The sequence below is a fragment of the Equus quagga genome, chromosome 5, assembly GCF_021613505.1.
Source record: "Equus quagga isolate Etosha38 chromosome 5, UCLA_HA_Equagga_1.0, whole genome shotgun sequence".
NCBI lineage: Eukaryota > Metazoa > Chordata > Mammalia > Perissodactyla > Equidae > Equus > Equus quagga.
In genome coordinates this window covers 8,696,146-8,718,554 of record NC_060271.1, presented here as the reverse complement: position 1 = coordinate 8,718,554, position 22,409 = coordinate 8,696,146, and the positions used below count along the sequence as shown (strand labels likewise).

Below are 22,409 nucleotides of genomic sequence, written 5' to 3'. Positions count from 1 at the left end.
TATAGAGAAGAAAACTGAGATTTAGAGAGGGCTTGTGCCTTGTTCAGGGTTGCAGAGCTAATAAATGATCTTCTGATTCCCAGTCCAATGCTCCTTTCTCTATACCATTGCTTTCCCTCTATTCCATCTCTTTAATCATTCCAACGATGAACTAGGGACCCCTAAAATCTAGGAATTTTCAGATTGATTCAATGTGTAAGGCATTGTTGTCATTTCTTAAACAAAATGAATAACCTGAAGAAATATAAACCACCCTTGCTAGAAAGAGTATTTTTCCCTTTAATTAGACTGCTGTTATGCCAGATCAGAGTTTCATTTTTAGACCTCTTTAAGAAGCAGCTGGGGGCCAGCCCCACGGCAGAGTGGTTAAGTTCACACGCTCTGCTTCGGCAGCCCAGGGTTTCACGGGTTCAGATCCTGGGCGCAGACATGGCACCGCTCATCAGGCCACGCTGAGGTGGCATCCCACATGGCACAACCAGAAGGTCCTCCAACTAGAATACACAACTATGTACTGGGGGAATTTCGGGAGAAGAAGAAGGAGAAGGGAAAAAAAAGAAGATAGGCGAGAGATGTTAGCTCAGGTGCCAATCTTTAGAAAAAAAGAAGCAGCTATATTATTCTTTTAAACCTTTTGCTATTTAGTTTCTTTTGTTATAAATATTATGTAAACAGTTTACCACTTGGTTTCAACCTATAAACTCAAATGTCCTGTGGCCAAAACACTCCAGGAGCATTTGTCCTCACAACATCACTTTTGAAAATAAAGCAATTGAGAGGCCTGGGCTGCAGTCCTGAGTAGTCATTAACCGAATGAATGTTCTCAAGCAAGTCACTTCACCTCAGGCCCTCACGATCCCCATCTGCTGAATGGCACTAAAACCGCCCGTCTCGCTCCCTCCCAAAGCTGACAGAGGGAGGAGTGAGAGAACTCTGTGAATGTGCTTTGCACCTGAGTCAGATCCCTTGGTTTCTTTCAGTCAAGAAGTATATCGTGGCCTAACGATGAGATGCATGTGGTGTGGAAATGAGGGGAGGGAGGGAGGAGAACTGAGCAGGAAAAGGAGATGGAGATTTTGAAAGATTTTGAATGCTTTGGTAAGGAGTTCAGACTTTTTCCTGTAGGCCATTAAAGCACTGGAGGCTTTTATGCAGGAGAGAGATGATATATCATCAAATCTATGAAAAATACCTAGAGTCAGCGGGGAGGATCGACAGATGGCAGGTGGGGTAGGCAAGACTGGAGTCAGGGAGATGAACAGGAAACTACAGGTTTCAGCTGGGCTATGAAGACTTAGGCAGTGGTATGGAGGGAAGCAGAGCAAAAGAACAGACTTAGGGAAGGGGAGAGGCAGGATTTATTTTGTGACCAGCTAGATATTAATTGCATTCCATTCCACAGTCATAGTTCTTATTCTCTAAATCTTGATCATTTCGGATATTGAAAATCTCAAATAATTACACATGGTGCTATAAAACACCTGAGGGGCACGGAGCACGCTCAGCAGGAGTAACTCTAACATGTGTTTACTGATTAGATGCTTCATCTTGCTTTAGCTTGAAAACAAAGCTATTAAGATATCAGTAGTTTGATGGCATTAGTGTTTTTCTTTCTGGTTCTTCTTCTTTTTTTTTTTAGTCAAACTCAGTCTAATATAAATTGAAAGTCAATCCCACTGCAGTATTAGAGGTATTAACATATGAAATTCACTAAGTACAGAATATTTCTAAATATTGGTGCTTGGAGCTGTAATTTGTTGCATTTACTAGGTGGTCTCTAATGCTGATTTTCTAGAGCTACTGTTCTATGACTCTAATTTTAAAGTAGACTCTAAAATCTATTAACAGATTTTGAAAACTACCCAATGATCTTAAAAAGCAATGGCCATTAGAAAACTTGGGTTTTCGTGTTAGCTCTTGAACACAAATATCCACCGTTGTTCTAGAGAGTTCCTAGGTACTCTGCTGTCTAGCTTTAAGCCTTCCCCACCATTTCTGCTTTTCTTCAGTTAGGATAGTTACAGCAGATACTATTGGTTATCTATATGATAATAATAATATTATTATTATGTGGTAGGGACACAGTAGTTTACATTCACTATTTAACTCTTACAACTCTCTGAGCTAGATATTATCATATCTTTCAAAGGCGAAGAAATAACAGCTCGGCAGGAGCAAGTATGTTGTCCAATGTCATACAGCAGGTATGTGATGGAGTAGGATTCAGATATAGGTCTAATTATGACCGAGACTTTTACTTTTAACCATGCTATTCTGTTTCCATTCTCCCTGTGCAAGGCTCAAATTCAATTCCTGTCTAATGCCTTCCCTTACCACCGCAGGCTGAAATTACCTATCTTTCTAGCTGTGAGTAGAACTCATAGCGCAATTTGCTTTATGTGTGTTTTCACTAGAATGTGAACTCTTCAAGGTCAGTAACAATTTCTTTTATTTCGTATCATTATAGCATCTGGTATGTAGGCTGGCAGAGAGTTTGCTCAGCAAATGTTTTGTTATATGAAAGAACAAATACATAAATGAAATGCAAATTAAACTACTTATATTTCCTTAGGGTGGCAAATAGGATATCCTTGTGTTATTGATGAAGTCAAACGTCATCCAGCAGGAGCTTCTGGATACAGACTGTCAGTTCTACAACAGTAGGAACTATGTCATTTTCAGCACTGTGTTCTCAGTGCTGAGCTTAGTGCTTAGTAATAAAGGTGGATGGGTGACAGAGGAAGGAATTTGTATTACTAAATTTGTAAGGTTTTACCCACAGTTCATTTAAACAAACTTTTACTTAGGGCCTGCTCTGTAAAAAAACCCTGGTAGAAGCTTGTTTATACTTACTCTCCTGTTCCTTTAAACATTAGAGGGAGAAAGAAAAAAATTATGAGTTATAGTTACTGAAAAAAAACACTAGAAAGCTGGTGGAAAATACAAATACATTCATTCCTTTGTTTTAGAATATAAAATGTCTGATGCCATATTTTTGAATGCATGTTTGTCTGTTTTAGGGGTTCACATCTATAAAAAGTTCTTGGGGCAAGAATGGGGGCCATGTGCTTACCTAAGTGACGAGGCACACAAGCCACTAGTCCTGAAGCTAACCTGCACTCCCATCCTCCTTTCCTAGCACACTCCAGTCATTTTATAAATAGAAAGACCTCAACTTCCAGCTGCAGGTGGAGCTTCTTTGAGTGATGCAGAGATGAGTAGGCAAAAGAAGGAAAATAGGCAGCAGGAAGGGGAAGAATTTGGGATAAACAAATAAGGAGGAGGCAAGAGTGGAAAGAAGGGGGAGAGGATAAAAGGGTAAAACAGGATTAGAAAGAAGAGGGGAGGAGTGGGAAAAGAAGGAGAGAAAAAGGGAAGAGGAAGGTTGGGGGATGTTGACAACCTCACACTGAGTGGCGTGGGGCCACTGTAGGTCCAGAGGGGAACTAGGGGACTGGCAGGGCCCTCCCTCTGACTCCCAGGCAGGGTGAGTAGCAGTGGGGATCAGTGTCATTCCTCAGCTTTCAGGACTCAACCATCTCAATATCAACCACCTCGCAATGCCCAAGTAAGGCAAATGGGCCACTGATGTTCTCATGGCTCCAACATAGCCAAGAGGTAGAGCTTAATGGCCAAAGCTATGGAAGTGAAGACAACTTCTCTTGGTAACTGTTATTAGCAAAATGGAGAACAAAATAACAAAAACAAACAACTTAACGTTCTCAGCATGTTGACAGTCAGCTTTCCTGGGGAAGGCCTGTGAGTGCCACTAGTTTGGTGGTCGCACAGTGCTCAGTCCAGTGGTACACCCACAGACATTTAGTAAATAGTTGGACAGCTGGGAAATCTTAACATGAAGTATTGTTTTGGTTGGGATGCGGGGGCACAGAAGATCATTTAACCAGTCTTTGCTTTGTGGAAAAAAGGCTGAAGACACAATAAGACTCCTAGAATTAAGTCTTATGTTATTTGTTATTAAAGAGGCAAGGTCTTAAGATGTGCTTTTTAACAGTCTTTAGTTCGGCTGTAATTTAAGATGACTTTTACAAATTAGATCCTAATCCTTGCAGACACAGATGGCTGTTACAGAATAGCCTTGCAAAAACACTAGTCATTCGACTTGAAAGAGCATTCAGAGAAGGATGAAGGGCCATTAACTCTCACCCTACCCCGGGCTCTAGGAGGTCTAGCGAATCTTGGGTGGGCTTTCTGGGTTTAGGTCTGGGTCCGGAATCTGGGTGGGCCTAGGGCATCTGTTCTCATTTGGAAAAGCCTCTCTAGTTCACTCTGGAATCAGAGATTTAGGATCAAACCTAAGGTCATTAACATTCAACAACAATAGGTGAATGCGTATGGGTGAGGCACCATGCTGGGAACTTGAGGGGAGACAGACATGAACACGACATGGACAGTCTCTGTAAATAATTATAGAACAATGGGACAAGTGCTATGAGAGAGGCATGTACAAAGTGCAATGACTACATGGGTGAGGAGCTTGGGAGAAGGGAGGGCTTCCCACAGGGGATGACATTTGAACTGGGCATTAAAAGATGAGTTCAAACAGGCCGGGAAAAGTGGGGAGGGCAGATATTAAAGGAAGAGAGAACAGAGCACAAGAGGCATGAGAGTGTCTTGTGTCTTTAGTGAATAGTGAGCAATTTCACATCTCTTGGTGATGGAAATAAGTAATGAGCGGCAGGACTTAAGGCAGAAAGGTGGGTATGGAACAGATTGTGAAGTTTTTGAAAACATTCTAGGTGTCTGTACTTATCCTAGGGCAGTAGGGAGCTATTAAAGAGTTTTTACAAGAAAGGGAATGATCAGAGTGGGGTTTTAGAAAAGTCACTTTGTGGCAGATAATTTCAGGTTGACCAAGGACCATAAAATGGGTCTGTGATGGATATTGGGAAGCTCTTGATTTCTCCTATAGGAGCAAACCTCTGGTTGGACTTTTTCTCTGGGGAACTGGGCCAAACTTGGTCTAAATTGGCCTTGGGAGGCCGAAATGGGGTCAGGTGTGGAAGGAACACTGACAGAAGAGATTGTTAACCAGATTTAATAGAGTTCTTCAGCAGTATAAAACAAAGGGTGACTAATTGGGCTCTAAATCAAGAGGAAACTTTTTCTAAGACTAAGTGACCGCCCCGCCATTTAGGGCTCATCCATACTGACACGTAACATAGTCTGCACTAAAAAGGCTGCTTAGTCAGTAGGGCTCAAGGCAGTCAGGTAGCAGCCCCAAGAACCCTCTACATTTCACTTCTCAGTTCCCCTGCGTATTTACAACAGCAACTTTCCATGGCCCACATTGTCACTCTGTGGGAAGAGGTCACCCAGCTCCTTTTAACAGACTGTTCTCTCCACCTTACTCTCCAGTAATGAGGTTTAAAAATTAATTTGAAGGAAAATAATGTTCAATTTTAAAAGCCAAGAAGGTCCTTAGTCTCCATCTCTTCTAGTACTTTTATTTTACAGATAAGGCCCAGGAGGGGACTTAAAACCAAAGGTTGGGGTCTTAAAAGTTCTTATCACAAGAAAAAAACAATTTATAATCATGTGTGGTGATGTGGTGATAAACGTTAACCAGACTTACTGTTGTGATCATTTCACAATGTACACAAATATCAAATCATTAGGTGGTATACCTGAAACTAATATAAAGTTATGTGTCAATTATACCTCAATTAAAAAAAAACCCAAAACCCAAGGGTTGGGAGGGACTAATTTAGCTCCTAAGTTTTACAAGTTCTCCAAGGTGAGATGTTCAACACAGAACATAAGTATGAGAACCAGGCTGTTCTTGAACCCCTTGATAGTGGCTCTTTTCTAAGTGCTCACACATTTAGAGTTCAACTTCAGTGTCAGAATTTAAGGTAGTTTCTTACCTGGCCATGTGCTGTGTCCACAGAGCATGTGCATCCATGTGTTCCCTTTTGCATGTTTGTATGTCTTATATATGAAAAAAGAGAAGAGCTCAGAGCAGGAGACAGGGCTAGTGAGAGAGGGACCAATGGCCAGCACCTGGGGTCCACTTGAGTCTCCTTGGCTTAGACATAGTGGTGGGGTCCTCATCCCACCTTGAGGATTTGGGGCTGAGTGGTAAAGCTAAACATATACCACAAGTTTCTGTCTCTGTCCTGCAAACCTGATAGCCAATGTGAGGAACTAAGATGAACCTTATCCAAATTCTTGGGTTTTGGTGTATTAGATGAGGACTAGGTTACCAGACCTCATATTACTAGATCATAATGGAATCACAGAATATTAAGATTTCCTATGTATCTCAGAGGTAAGTTAGTTCGAGCCCCATCCAATATAAAGTAGGAACATCAGGAATGAATCCTATTCCGTACACACCCATTATTGCTGAAAATGGATCATTCAGTAGTGCTTGTCTGTCTCCAATGACTAGAAAATCACTATTTCACAACACACGATATCCATTTCTTAGAAAATTCTTCCTTACATTGGGCCAAATTTGCCTCCTGTAACTTTCAACTCATTGGTTCCAGTTCTGTCCTTGGAGCCTTGCAATGTCAGATCCCCCTTTCTCACGGTAGGCTTTCAAGTAGCTGAAGACAACAATCATGTCTCTCACGGCCTTTCCTTCTCTAGAGGAAACGTTCCTCCAATGACATGCTTTCCAGTTCCCTCACCTTCCTACCAGTCCTGCTCTAGACATGCTCCTGTTTCTTTAGGCTTCAGCATGGAGTTCCAGCATGGAGTCAGAGGACTCTTTCAGGAGTAGTTTATCCTAGTACAGAGGTGAATAGGACCATCAAGTTATCCTCTTGTTGGGATTATATCTCTAAAAATGCAGCAGGCTTTTTCTTGGTAGCCACAACACATTACGAATGTATATTCAGCTTAATTCAACCATAACCTCTGCTAAAGCATGGTCTTTCCATTCCAAACTTGAACGCCTGATTTTCTAAACCTAAGCGCAGGTTAGGTCTAACCCGAAACCTATACCTCCCTTTCTGTCTTTATATATAATTTCTATAAGGTTTTTCTGGGTTTGTTTTTGTTGATTGTTTATTTTAAGGTTTTCTTGAATCTTATTTTTCATAATCCATAAATCTGATAAAGTCATCATTTAAGTTGCCAAGAAGCATGGTGAGTAATAAAGGATTAAATACAGAACCCCTTGGTTCCCTCTAGGAAGAGAGCAGTCTCTTAGTCAACACTTTCTGGACATTACCATTTAATCAGCAATGAATCTACCTAACTGTAGATTTATATTTTTCTACTTTGGCCCAAAATACTACGAGAGACTATCAAATACCTTGCTGGAATATAGATACACAGTAAATACACGTCACACTCCCTGACTGTCCAGGCTAATAAGAACTATCAAATCACAAAATACTCTTGGTTTAGCATGACTTAGTGAACCTATAATCTTTGGCCCTGATCTAACTGTTAAGCTGTTAAGCACACACTTCTCAGATCTACTCTGAAGTATACAGAGATGATATCTTGGGAAAGCCTGTATGAATGCTGGAATAGGGGAAATAGCTAGGAAGGGAGAAAGACCTAGTACTTAATTTCTTACATAGGCTACTGGGTACACATCTGCTGGACTGAGAAGTCATACTTTCTCTAAAGGCTGAGGAGAGAATGGTGTGCAGAACAAAAAAGGCCTCCTGGGTGTGTGGTCTTGCGGTAGGCTACAACATGGGACATTTTTTGGACTACTTTGTCCAGCCCTAATGATGGGATATCTCCCATTTGGACACACTTCCCAAGATAGGCATGGGAACTTACGTCTCTCCTAGGAAAGGTACTCAGTAACTTGAACTCATCCCATGGAAATCCTTTGGAAGCTACAAAATCAAAGACAATCTGGAGCTTATTGCTGGCCAGGAAACGCCGCTCGAGGAACTCGCCACTGGGGGTCCGGATCCGCAGTTTGCTCACGGGCTCAGCATTTTCTTCCTTTGGCTCTGGAGGCAGGGCCTGCTCTAAGGAGAGCCGGATGGCCTAAGGAGGGCAAAAACCAGGTGTTAAACCGTGTGATGGATGGGGCTGTGGCAAACAGGGGAGGGAGGGATGAGAAAAAAGCTGTTGCTTTCTAGAAACTCATCAAAAAGTTATTGCCCATTTATTAACCAAGACTAATGCCTGAACAATAGAATCATGTCTTTTTCATTTTCTTAATATTAGCTCAATAGGCAATTAATTAAAATAAATCCTACCTTGATGACACACATTATTAAATCGATAGGTAACTACATAGAAAAAAAGGGTAAATTTAATTTTTTTTTTTTACTGAAGGGCTCAAGTATTTGTGATTGAGGAAATAGATATCAAATACCCAATTGTTTCCTTTCTAGGGTATGAATTAAGGCTATTAATAGCATTGACAAAAGACACACACACATATATATGCACACATAAATATACATATATTATATTTGAAAAACACACATTTCCCAAGCAGAAATGACTGAAGAGTTTGTAGAATAGTGGATAATATATTGGCATTAAAATGGAATGGAAAGATTCTGTTTGGGGTGATAAAAAATTTTGGAAATAGATAGTGGTGATGGTTGTATAACATTGCGAATGTAATTAGTGCCACTGAATTGTACACTTAAAAATGGTGAAAAAGGCAAATTTCTGTTACACATATTTTGCTACAATATATAAAATAGAATGGAATGAAATTAAAATACCAGGTTTATTGGAAGCAGGAGACCACAGTCCTCGTTCTAGCCTTGCTACTAACTTGCTGTGGGACTTGACCAAGTCTAGATTTCTGGACCTAGAGATGACTCAAACCCTTCATTTTACAGGTAAGAACACAGACTCAAACAGGGAAACTGTGGGGAGAGCTCATGGCTAGAGCTGGGCTCAAATCCAGGTTTCCCAGTTCTCCACCTACATTATTTTGTTGTTTCACATTCATGATACTCCATTGGAAGAGGTTAGAAGGTCTCTGATGTGAGAATCTATGGCAGACATTCACTAAAACCTTTTATCTCTAGCACTCCGAGTGCTAAGTAAACCTGGTATTAGCATGTTCAGCTTCACAGTTATATTCTTTTCTTAGTTACTTTGACATTTCCATGTTCCCAATTTGTCATCAACAGAAAAACAAACTTTTTCCCCCAATTAATCTATAACTATTATAATCAAGTAATGTGAGGGAGAGAAATTGGGATTTATGTTTTCTAAATCCTCAACAGCAATTTTCAAAGTTGGTGTCACTCTTCCAACTGAAGGAAAAACATAAAAGACTCTATTAACTCTTGAGTTAAAGGGGAAATATAAATCAAAACTATAAAATATGTAGACAACAAGGATTGTTAAAACGCTTTATATTGGAATCTATGGGATTCACCTAAAGCAGTGCTTAGAGGAAATTCATAGCCTTAAAAGTCTTATGTCATCAAAAAGAAAGAATAAAAATAAGTTAATTAAGACTTAGACTTAAAAAACTAGGGAAAAACCCCAACAAAACAAATGGAAAGAAAGCTGAGAAGAAAATAATTACTACAGCTACAAGTATAAAGGGACCCATTACAGAAAAAGAAAAGAAAAACATAACTAGCTAATAAATAAGCTAGTTCTTTGGAGAAAATCAGTAAACTCATACAAATAGAAAGAAACATAAGAATGGTAATCTAAAGAGGGTGGGGGAAACAGGGTGGAAGAAGTCACAGTGAGTATTTTATGAATATGCTTTTTATATTTTTGACTTCTGAGTTGTTTAAATGTATTATCTGTTAAAAAAATGTGTTTAAAATAACTAACAGGAAAACAAGGTTTGCTCAGACACCCGTAGGGATAAGAAATTAATTTCTATGTCATTCAGGAGAATTTGGTTGGTTCTAATACTGAAGTATTACCCAAAAAAGCATTAAAAATTTCTACAGTGTATAGAGAGAGCTAGTCTTTCCGATGACTCTGAGGTCATTTTCCTTCTGGAGGCGTTAGATAATACCACTTACCCTAAGGGGGATTACAAAATTTGAATCAGTGTTATATCGTACAAAGCTTTATCTTTTGTTCAAAGTCATGTATTTTGTCATTGTTTTAAAGATTTTATTGACATATAACATAGTTTAAAAAGTACACAAATCTTAAGTGTACAACTTGCTAAATTTTCAGAAAGCAAACTTCTATATAACTAGCACCCTGATCAAGCATCGCAGAAGTCCTTTTGCCCCTTCCTGAGAACTTCCTTCCTCAAAGTTAAATCGCTATCCTGACTTCTAACACTGTGGTTTGAAAAACTGTAATCTTTAAATGTAATGTGTGGTTTGGAAATAGGCTTTGGGTACGACAGACAAGAGGTTCAAATCCTGGCCATTAGGCATGACTGTCTAAGAACTTCAGTTACCTCATATAAGAAGTAGGACTGACCACATCTTCCTCACAAAGGTTCTTGTATAAAATGCAGTAATGTTTATGAAACACTTAGTGAGTGCTGACACATGGCCAGCGCTCAAATGATAAGTGCCCAGCATCGACCTTCACACTGTAACACTGTGCTCCACAGATGACAGCCTGTGTTGGTGTGTTATTATTATCATTATTCCCCTTGCACCTACTTTAAATCAGAACCTATTGTGATATTTCCTGGTTTCTCCTCCTGTTCTCCCTTTAATCCAGCGATCTGCTTGCGTTCTATTTTGACATTTCCCTGCACAGTATAATAACAGATGCTACATTATTGTCTGAACTCAACCAATTATACTACAGAAGAATAAACAACAGTAGCTCGTTACTCCATTCATTGTGCAGACATTGTCTGCTCCTCAACGCCCCCAGTCTCTAGGGCTTTTCCCTAGAATGAAAACCGACCTCAGAGAGCCCACATCTGTGGTCCAATGTGGAAAACAATGAGGAAATATTAGGTAAGTCGGCAACCTTGGGATCTGAAAACCCAAGTTCTACTGGCGAAAAAGCACAAAAATACATCAGTAGCTCAGTTTCAAACATACTGGCTGGAAACAAAGGCCTTGTATAAGTAAACATTGTTGTAAAACGATGATATAAAGGACACCTACAGTCGAACAGCAGTCATAGTAAACACCATTGTTAAAATTCAATTTGGCTTGCTCAACAAATAGAGTTTTTATTTGCATTATTTTAGGTTTGTAATAAAACAAGGAAACCTAATATAAGTTGGAAATATTAACTGATCTTGGACTTTTTGTTTTACTAAAAATATATGAATATTCAAAGCATTCACATCTGAGGGATGAGAAACAGGGATTTTTCAAAGAGAAATTAGGCAGTGAAGATAGCTAGCCAGAAAAGACTGTTTCTACACAATTACATTTTTAAAGAGGAAGGATAATATACACTTATACCAATCTCCTACAGTAAGAACTAAAGACTGGCTTGATTTACACCCATACATGCATACATAAATACATGCGTATACACATTATCTTCTAGGCTTCTATGAGTACCCACCAAATAACTGTTTATAGCCAGTTGAAGCAGAGTGTGAAATAGGCTAAAGCTAACATTCATTAATTCCATGAACTCTTACTGAGCACCTCCTATGTTTTAGATGATGGGAAAACAGCACTGAACAAAATAGATGAAAAAATTCTGCTCACATGGAGCCTAGTAGGGTGGAAGAAAGGTAGCAAATACACACATAGGAAGAACATACAGTTTGTCACATAGTGATGAGCACTCTGGAGAGAGTGCAGGGAGTGCTGGTAAAGGGAAGGAGGGGTACAACTTTAAATACTGTAAGTCTCAATAACCAAATAGTGTAGGCCTCCATGAGCAAAGGCCGAAAGCAGAGAGGGAGTCACATGGACACTTAGATCTGAGAGAAGTGTTACAGGCAGAAGTCACAGCAACTGGTGCCTGGCTTGACTGAGGAATAGCAAGGCGGCCTATGTGGCTGGAGCAGAATGATCAGGGGGAAAGGGGTAGGAGTTGAAGGTTAACTTACAGATGGCCTTGAGTAGCCCACTCAATGATTTTTCCCCCATTTTTAAATTAAGGTATAATTTATATACAGTAAAAATGCATCCTTTTAAATGTATACACCTGAGTGTTTTGACAAATGCACACATTTGTATAACCATCCTCGCTAATGAAGAAAGGAACAGTTCTATCACCCGCTGCCCCTAAATTCCCCTAGCCCTAGGCCCTGGCAACCTCAAATCTGTTTTCTGTCCCTAGTTTTGCCTTTTATAGAATGTTACATAAATGTAATTATAAATATCATGTAAATGGCTTCCTTCCTTTAATGTAATGCATTTGAGATTCACCCATGTTGTTGAATATATTAGTAGTTTGTTCCTATTTTATTGCTGAGTACTCCTCTAGTTGATGGACACTTGTTTCTAGTTTTTGGTGACTACAAATGAAGCCACTATAAACATTTGTGTACAGTTTTGCATGAACATAAATTTTACTTTTACTTTCATTTCACTTGTGTAAAAACCTAGGAGTGTGACTGCTGGGCCATATGGTATGTGTATATTAACTGTATAAGAAAGTGCCAAATTATTTTCCAAAGTGGACGAGCTATCATCAATGATTCCCATCATTAATGTTTAAGAGTTCTAGTTGCTCTTCATCTTTGCCTGTTACTATCTCTTTTTCTTCTAAGAAGCCATTCTAATTGGTGCATATATATTGTGGGTTTTAATTTGCATTCCCCTAATAACTAATAATGTTGAGCATCTTTTCACATGCTTATTTCCCCTTGATGAAGTGTTTGTTCAAATATTTTGCCCATTTTTAAACTTGGGTTATTTGTTTTATTATTGAATTTTGAAAGTTCATTCTGTATTCTGGACATTACATATATGATTTTCTCTCAGTCTGTGGCTTGTCTTTTCAATTTCTTAACAGTGTCTTTTGAACAGTATTAGTTCTTAATTTAGAAGAAGTCTAATTTAGATATTTGTTATTTTATGGATTGTGCTTTTGGTGTCAGATCTAAGAAATCTTTGCTTAACTCAAGATCATGAGTGACAAGAAGCAATTTACATAAGATAAAAACATAAAATATAAAGAGTAGTTTTACTTTAATAACCTATTCATGGTCCCACCTTCACTCATCCATTGTGAGGTAACAGGTAGAAAGAATACTGGATAGGAGCTCTGGTTCTGCTTTTACCAGGCAAATATTAGGTAAAAACTTTAAAACAGGCTTTTTAATCCTGTTATGATCTTACTTTCTTCATCTGTAAGATGGTAATAATACTATCTCCTTTACCCATTTTGTAGGAAGGTTGTGAAGATCAAATTAGAAAACGGAAGAGAAGGACCAAGCCTTCTAATTCCATGCTCTTCTGTTCTCTCATTTCATGGCCTTTACTATTACTTAATATTTTCTACTTGAGAAGGCACCAAGATGTAAAAGGAAACAACTCTGGGTAGATGGGGAAAAATGTAACTTTTTCTTTTCTGTTTGAGGGAACCAGCAGAAGGGAATAGGTTTGTGCCCATTCTCTCCCACCCATGATTCTCCAAAACTTGGCCCTCTTAGTCTTCTCTCTAATTATTAGACTGTGTTCTAAATTTGTCCATTTATTGTTCTTTGAGGAAGCCCCGTTCCTTTTTCCCTTTGTTTATTATTACCCAGCCCTACCCTTCTCCAGCCACCCAACCATCCATTTACTCATTACTCCATCCAAAATGCTCTTCTAACTTCACGTTTAACCATCAAAGTCTTACCAGTCCTCCAAAGCCTGCTCCCTCCGTGAAGTCCTGCTTGTTGCCTTCCTAGTCCTATAAGTCATCTTTCTCCAAATATCTTCAGCACTCTGTGTTATTTTAATGGTTTTTATAACGTATAGTATCTTTTCCTATAGTTATTTTATCTTCACCCATCCTCCTGTATTAGACAGTGAGCTCCCTCAGGCCAGGGGCAGTATCTCACACAAACAATATAGTATCCACAGCACCTGATTTAGTGATTTGCACACAGAAAGAGATTAACAAATATTTGCTGAATATTGATTGATTAAAAAGACCTGGGAGTAAAAAGTCTTAGTTGAAGCTTTCTCTACTTATCAAAAATTCAGTGGCAAAAAACAATATTGAGGAAGGATTTCTTAAAGGACATGTAATTCACACATTTTTCTAGTTACTATAAAATCCATCCTTTAAACTGGACTACCAGATAAATACATTATCTGGACCTTTGCAGAAATCCTTTTACTAAATTGTACTTTGGCCTTATGGACTTTGAATTACATAAAGTGATAAGAAGCTGTTATACATGACTTGCTATTGCCATTATAGCTACTGGATATGGTTGGGGTAGTCTTCACCGTACTGCACAGATTCCTCTTGAAGGGGAACCACAGGAAACAGTGCTCTAAGGTCTTAGTGCTTGAAAAATCTGGACACCTTTTGAGAGACTGGCCTTTATCTGATGTTATAGACAGAATGAAACTTGTAAAAAAATCATATTTTCCTTTATTTTAGCCCAAGAAAAGTATAGAACAAAATTGTGGCTCATCTTGTGCAAATGTTCAGAACCCTATCACATGCATTGAGTGCTTCTGCTGGATTATTTGTTGTCAACATGTTAATCTTACCTTTGGTTTTATCTTCCTTTATTTGCACTTAGTTTCTGATTACTCTATCTTTTCTTTCTTTTTAAATCCATTTGAATCGCATGTATTTATGTAAGCTACTTGAAACTCATTTTGGAAAGAATAATAGATGAATTAGTAAAACAGGAGAGATTTTTGCTGTCATTTCTTTCTCTGTCCTTCGGAATAGTCTTAAAGCCCTTCTCCTTATCACAGCCAAGGACTAGATCAAAATGCCTCCGAGATTTTACTGACTGCACTCCAACAGTTACCACACAGCAAAATGAGGCCAACCACTAAGGAATTTCCCTGTAACCAAGGTGATTTGACTATTCAATACTTCATTTTTCTAAAGGATTTTGAAATACTAGAGATAATCAAAATAATAAAACCACTCTTGTTTCTCAGTGCAATTACATGGATTAGGATTTCTGGTTAGAAGGGGAGGCAGTGTTACTGTGAAAAGTCAGGTGACCTGGCTTCTAGTCTAAATTATGTGTCCAACCAGTTTGGTGACCATAGGCAAACTGCATAGTCTCTCCGGGTCTCAGTTTCTTCAGAGGTTGCACAATACCAGCTTTTCCCAGAGTCGTTTGTTGTACGCTAATGAGCTGAAATATGTTAATCAGTGCTCCATGAAAAAAAGAGTCAAGTAAGTTTGGATAAGACTGAATTAAATTAAGATAAACAGAAGACAATTTTTTTTTTTTTAAGATTGGCACCTGAGCTAAAATCTGTTGCCAGTTTTCTTATTTTTTTCCTTCTTCTTCTCCCCAGAGCGCCCCCCAGTACATAGTTGTATATTCTAGTTGCAGGTCACTCTGGTTGTGTCACATGGGGCTCTGCCTCAATGGCTTGATGAGTGGTGCCATGTCCACGCCCAGGATCCGAATCAGCAAAACCCTGGGCCGCTGAAGGGGAGCGCACGAACTTAACCACTTGGCCACAGGGACAGCCTCTAAACAGTTTCTTAACGGTGGTATTTATAAGAGCCTTTAATTGTGATTCTCTGGGGGAGGGCAGGTAGCATTCACAACATCACCTGAACTTCGTTTTTGAGAGCACATCAATGCAAGTGCAAGCAATGACTAGCTGCAAAATACGAGTTGTCCTCCCTCCCCTTGTGCCCCATTCTCTCCCATGTGTACGGCTGGAATATATATATGGAGCTATGCTAAAGGACGTTGATGGGGTCTTATATGAGAGGATAGGCTTTTTCTACATTTGGAAAGAGAGAAAATTTTAGCTCAGGGCAAATAAGGTAAATCATCAGAAGAAAGTACATATGCTACCAAGTTCTAGTTCCAGAACATGCAGTTCATTGTCTACACTTGACATTTAGCAGGTATACGGCTGAAGATAGACTATTAACAGAGAGAGCGAGCTTGTGTGAGAGAGAGCATGAAAGAGTGAGAGTCCTAAATTTTTACACTATATTTCTTGAAATAGCCTAAAAGCATAGTGACAAATCTCTTTCTTATCTAAACTTTTGTGAAACTCTGCATACATGAATTCTATAGACACATACAATAATATATGGCCTTGTACTGGAAAGAAGTGAAAGAGCATGAGCTTTATTGTCATAAAGACCTAGGTGAGAATCTCAGCTGTTCCCATTTCTTTTTTTGAGATTTTTAAATGTTTTACTTTTTCTCCCCGAAGTCCCCCGGTACATAGTTATATATTCTTAGTTGTGGGTCCTTCTAGTTGTGGCATGTGGAACGCCGCCTCAGCATGGCCTGATGAGTGGTGCCAAGTCCGCACCCAGGATTTGAACTGGCGAAACCCTGGGCCGCCACAGTGGAGCACGCGAACTTAACCACTCAACCACGGGGCTGGCGCCTGTTCCCATTTCTATGTGTGACTTCTCAATGAGTTTTTCCTCACCTGTAAAGAGAAATCTCTAACCCTGTAGCTTGTTTCAGTGGTCAGTGAGGAAGCATATATAAAGCAGCGAGCAGAGTACCTGAGACACAGAAGATGGGCAACAAAATATTTTCTACATTCCATTATTGAGAGTCCTCAGCATACAGAGACTACGATTTGTCAGGCATAGTATCTTGTACATGTGTGACAGGCACTCAATAAGTGTCTGAACATGAATAAACTTTGATTTGCAAACAGTGAAATATTACACATCTTTCAAGACCTGGTTCAAATATCACTTCTACAGTGTCATCTGATTCTCAAAGCTGTAAAAGATTTGTACTTTGCTCCTGAACTCCCTAAGTATTTTGCTTTGACTTCTCCTATGTCGTTTAGCGTGTTTTTCCTTGATTTTCTGTTACTGGTAGACATGTTGTATCTTCCCTACAGGATGTAATCTCTTCTTGTAGGCAGAAAATGTTTTATTATCCTTTGTTTCAGTGCTCAGCGCCATTCTTGTTCAAAAAACATCTGTTGAATAAGTATGAGGTGGCATCCTCTGACCAAGAACGATGACTAACGGAGTTTTCCTCAGCTCAACTTAGGGCCCTCCAGGCCTCTTCATGCCTTGTTAGATGGCCTCCTCTTTTTATAAGTGAATCTTGCTATAAATCCCATGCCTAGAAAAAAATTCTAAAAGTCCTATTTTGCAAACCCATCCTAGGAAGTCATTTGACACCCCTTCTCTTTGTTCTCATTGTACTTTAGGTAAATCTCTATAATGGATTTCTCATGTTTAGAGGCCTAGTGCAAGATGTTGCAGAAGTAACTCACAGGGTCTTTTGGTGGGTAAAGTGAAGCCTCGGACAAGGGCAGAAAATACAGTGTATGCTTCCTTGGGTTGAGACACTATCCAGGAAGGATGGAAGTATGTGTCAGGCAAGAAAAGGGGAAAGGAACCAAAAGGAATGGAAAGCCATGAATACAGTACAAGGTCAAGTTTTCTAAGAATCCCGTAAAACATATCAGGAATGATTCTTTTAAGGAAGCTTAGGTCTTCTGTACTAAAATCAGTCTGGGAAAAGTGGAAAGAAGTAAGTTGTAAGAAACAGTAACAGCCTCAGTATCAAATGCAGTGGAGATAAACCTAGCTTTCGAATAACTTTTCTAAAAGGTATACTCTACCTCACGTTCCTCTTCTTGTTCTTTGCGAATCTGCTCCAAACGAAACTGTTCTGCCATCTCTCTCTCATGAGCTTCTCTCTGTCAATAAAAGAGAAAGAGAGCCAGAACTCAATAAACACTGGTTTACTTAAAAAAAAAGACCTCATTCCTAGCGTGGCGCAGAGATACACGCTGGTAATGGAAGTGTCCCTCTCTGGAACAAGAATGAAAACAAAAGGAACGACAAAGCATAGCTCCTAATCATGTTGGGTTCCTATTCAAACACCTGGGTAGCTCTGGGTAGTGTGGCATTCAATATCCTTCAGAATCTTTCTCTGGTCTTCCTTTCTGGTCTTTTCTGCTACCTCCCCTTTACTTAAATATTCAGCTGTATTCATATCACCTCTGTCATGCGCTCATGCTTTCTGGCCCGTTGCTGCTAATATATTTTATTTCTTCTCCCCTACCACTTATTCTCTAGCCAGTTCACATTCCTACTTCTTGGCTCTCCAAAAAAGCTAGAAAACTTTCCAATGAAACTCCTGTTCACTCTCTTCATAGAACTCAGTGCTTTCCTTAGACATTTAGGATCCTTGCCTAAGTGTTACTTACAGCTGTCTGTTCTTAACTTAATCTACTCTACACCACATTGTGAGCTTTCTTTTTTTCCCCTAAAGATAGGCACCTGAGCTAACATCTGTTGCCAATCTTCCTTTATTTCCCCTCCTTCTTCTCCCCAGAGCACCCCCTACCCTGTAGATAGTTGTATATTCTAGTTGCAAATGCCTCTGGTTGTGGCATGTGGGACGCCGCCTCAGCATGCCTTGATGAGCGGTGCTACGTCCACATCCAGGATCCAAACTGGCAGAACCCTGGGCCGCCAAAGCGGAGTGCGTGAACTTAACCACTCTGCCACGGGGTCAGCCCCTGTGAGCCTTCTTTTCAGGGCAGAAACTGTGGCTTATTCATTTTCCCCTCCTTCAATGCCCAGTACAGAAGCAGGTGTTCAAGAAACATTATATAAACCAGTGGTTCTCAACCCTGACTGCACATTAGCATCACCTGAAGAGGTTTTTAAAAATTGCTCGGTTTTATCATTGACTGACTACTGACTAAAAAACATAAAGTAGATACTAGTGGCCCATTTTTGTTTTCAGTTTTCATTATTCTTGAAAAACTTTATCTTGTCAAAATGAACCATGCTTTAAGAACCAGGGTAGAATTATATTCTTTCTGTTAAGTGAATCTAGCTTTCTCCATTGCAAACCCAATATTCTTGGGGATCACAGTGATAAAAGGGCTGGCACTTAAATAATGAAAGACTATTTAAGATTGAGTTATTTATCTCAGAAGTCCCTCGACCAAACCTACCTTTGCTCTGTCAGCCTCAAGTGAAAGGCGATAGGCCTCATCTTGCTCTCTCTTTACATTTTCTCTGGCTTCACGTTCGTCCTTAAAAGAAAGGAAAAGATTCAAATGCATTTTTCTGTATTAGTTTTTTTTAAAGAGAAAAAAAACAGTGATAATCCCCTTGTCTTACTCCTGTGTGAATTTATTGTAATTAAACAAGGTACTTCTTTGGGCCTGGCCCCATAGCCTAGTGGTCAAGTTCGGCACGCTCTGCTTTGGTGGCCCGGGTTTGATTCCTGGGCATGGACCTACACCACTTGCTGGCGGCCATGTTGAGGTGGTGACCCACATACAAAATAGAGGAAGATTGGCACAGATGTTAACTCAGGGTGAATCTTACTCAGCAAACAATAAATAAAAAAAAAAATAAACAAAGCACTTTGAAAGTGTATAAGAATACAAATAAACAATAAGATGAGTAGCACGGTATATAGTGAAAATAAGGATGTTTGAAGCCTAGCTTTACCACTTACAAACTGTGTGACCTTGGGCAAGTTATTTAACCTCTCTAGGTCTCGGTTTCTCCAAGTGTAAAAAAGAAATATTTGTCTCATTATGTTGTTGTGAGAATTAAACACAATAATATATAAACTGTCTAGCAAAGCACCTGATACTTAGTGCATTTTCACAATGATTAGTTCCCTTGCCCTTTTCTCCTGATTTTTTTAAAGGTAAACTTGGAGATTCAGCACTGGGACTAAGAACTGAGAGAGTAAAGGACCAGGAAGTAATCCCCTGGTCAGCACAGAAAGAGGGTGACAGCAAAATACCCTGGTTAACTTCAGTCCCCACCACACCACTAAAGCTTGGTTATCAAATAACATTCATACTCAAGAAGTGTGGCTAACTTAGCAATTGAAAGATCTTTTAGAATATTTTTAGCCTCTGAAATGATTATGCCATCTGCCTACATTTAAATTGTGATTTCATATGAGATTAAAAGTTAATTCAATGACTACAATTTCTCATTTGTTAAATTCTGGATGATGGCCAATACACATGTACTTATATTTAATAAATACCCAGACTTGTTGACATTAGAGTACAGGTTCCCTTTCTGGTCATTTTGTGTAACAGGCTGAATCATATAAAGTCACCAATATTGCACTGTTTGGACATATAAAAATGGAAATTTCATATGGTTTAACTTAATACTTTCTAACTTTTTGTCTTCCCAATTCAACCTATGTTCACTCAAGGCTGGGGCACAGTCGTGGGTGCTCTCTCTGATACCTATTCAAGACTGGCCTTCTCCCTGAAGCCTCACACTCTTTTTAGTTTCAGTGATTCAACTAATTCCATAATCTCTTATATGAACAGTAACATTTCGCTGATTCCCAATCTTTCAAATAAAAAATTAGGAAGAATCAGATGTTCCTGGCCTGAAGCTAACTGCTATACTATCTATGATGAAAGGGTACGCTAGGGAAATTATATGTTAGAACAAAATACCAGGAACAATGTTTAACCTAACCTATAAACCGCTCAAGCTGCAAAGCAGTCATAATAACTTACATGTCATATAATATTACACATGAATAAAAATGGGTTTTATAAACTTCTACTTGGAGACTTGTACTTAACCATTAGTATTTGTATCTTAAAGAAATACAAGCATATTCCTTTAAATTTATTTTCACTAATTCTGACTGCGTATTTCCCACTTTGGTCTATAAATTACAGTTTTTCTATGACCAGATACAATCAGCTTGATAAGACATATTTTGTGTATTTCTGTTTATATTTGTATTTGCCTAATTCATTACTCTGTAAACTCCTTCTCCCACTCAATATACAAGTTTATACAGAATAACTTAATAGTTCATTTGGTCATGACTGATCTATATTTGATATATAATGTCTTTGATTTTTAATTCACTGAGGAGAGGTAATGGGAGGATTAGCAGACCTGTGTTCAAGTCCTAGCCTGCCACGAGCAAGCTGTGTGTTCTTGGGTAAATAATCTCTCCCTTTTTAGTCATTTATTAAATTAAAAGATTGAATTTCTAAGGATTCTATGCCTCTGTGGACAAGTCTCTTTTGCCAAATTTAGATATGCCTAATGTAATCAACAACCTATAGGAGTAATCTTATCTTTTTATATTTCAAATGGGGAAATATTTAAGATGTTTAAAATTTTAATTTTTATCTTACTTTCTTGGGCCAATTCCTCCTAATTAGTTTAGGTTTTTCTCGTAACATTCTGGACTTTCCTTTTAAAACATTTATCACAATTGCATTAATTAATTATCATACAATTACTTATTGAACTGAGATTTCCCCATGACACTATAAGCACTGTAAAGGCAGGGACCTTGTCTCTCTCTCTCTCTCTCTCTTTAATTTGCAGCACTCTTTTTGGTGAGGAAGATTGGCCCTGAGCTAACATCTGTTGCCAATCTTCCTCTCTCATTTTTTTTCCTGCCTGAAGCCCCGGTACATAGTTGTATATCCTAGTTGTATGTCTTTCCAGTTCTTCTAAATGGGATGCTGCCTCAGCATGGCTTGATGAGTGGTGTGTAGGTCCATGCCCAGGATCTGAACCAGCAAACCCCAGGCCGCCGAAGCAGAGTGCATGAACCCAACCACTGTGCCACTGGGCCTGCACCCGGACCTTGTTTATATTATACACCTCTGTATTCCAAGTGTTTCACACAATGCCTAGCTTTTGGGAGGTCTTGAATAATCATCTGTTGAATAAATGAACTGTCTTTCCAGGCATAAAATGTTTATTATTTGCAGTAAAAATTAAGGAAGAAAAAGATATAGCTCATCCACAAAGCAGCCCCATCTGAGTCAGTGAAATTGACTGGCTGGGCAGAAATGACCTTTTATGACACTATGTACACACAACAAAGGGACCTTCTAAAAGCTATCACAGCTGGAAGCCCTTTGAGCACAAACATAGTTTATAATAAAAGCATTCTAAATAAACAGCCCTGTTTTAAAACAGACTGTGGCAGATATGAAAGGCCATTAAATACAGGGATCCCTGCCACAAGATGTGGCACCTGTTGTGAGAGGACTTCCTGAACCAGCTAACTTGCTTTCTTCCCTCCCCTATTCTCTCCTTTCCATTTCTCCTCCCTCCCTTTCCTCTCACAAATATTCATTAAGCACCCATTTTATAGTAGGCATCATGCTAGCACTGGGGATCCAGAGGCAGGCCGCAGTTTAAAAGGGGAAGACATACACAATCGTGCTTGGATCCCCTTCATCATTATTTTATGGAGTCTACTGATTTACTGTCAAGAGTTCAGTGTTGAAGTTCTACAAGATTTTCCTTTTGTTCTTTAAATAACGTCACTCTTTCCACCTGAAGACTTTCTGCTCCATCAGCTCTCTCACTCAAAATCCTACCAGCTTTTCAAATACTTTTAGAAATATAAGAGACCAACATGTCCAAAAAAGCCATTATACAGGTGAAGAAACTGAAAT

The 22,409-nt window shown here is 39.1% G+C and overlaps 1 protein-coding gene across 3 annotated transcripts in view; it reads right to left on the bottom strand.

Moving 5' to 3' along the window:
* FAF1 (Fas associated factor 1) overlaps positions 1-22,409 on the bottom strand; it is a 473,869-nt gene that overhangs the window by 30,540 nt on the left and 420,920 nt on the right. For all 3 annotated transcript variants that reach the window (XM_046660423.1, XM_046660421.1, XM_046660422.1), the window contains 3 exons: positions 18,933-19,013; positions 17,583-17,660; positions 7,768-7,983 (listed from right to left, as the gene is read on the bottom strand). In XM_046660423.1, the coding sequence (XP_046516379.1) occupies positions 7,768-7,983; positions 17,583-17,660; positions 18,933-19,013 (375 nt within the window). The remainder of the gene's footprint in view (positions 1-7,767; positions 7,984-17,582; positions 17,661-18,932; positions 19,014-22,409) is intronic.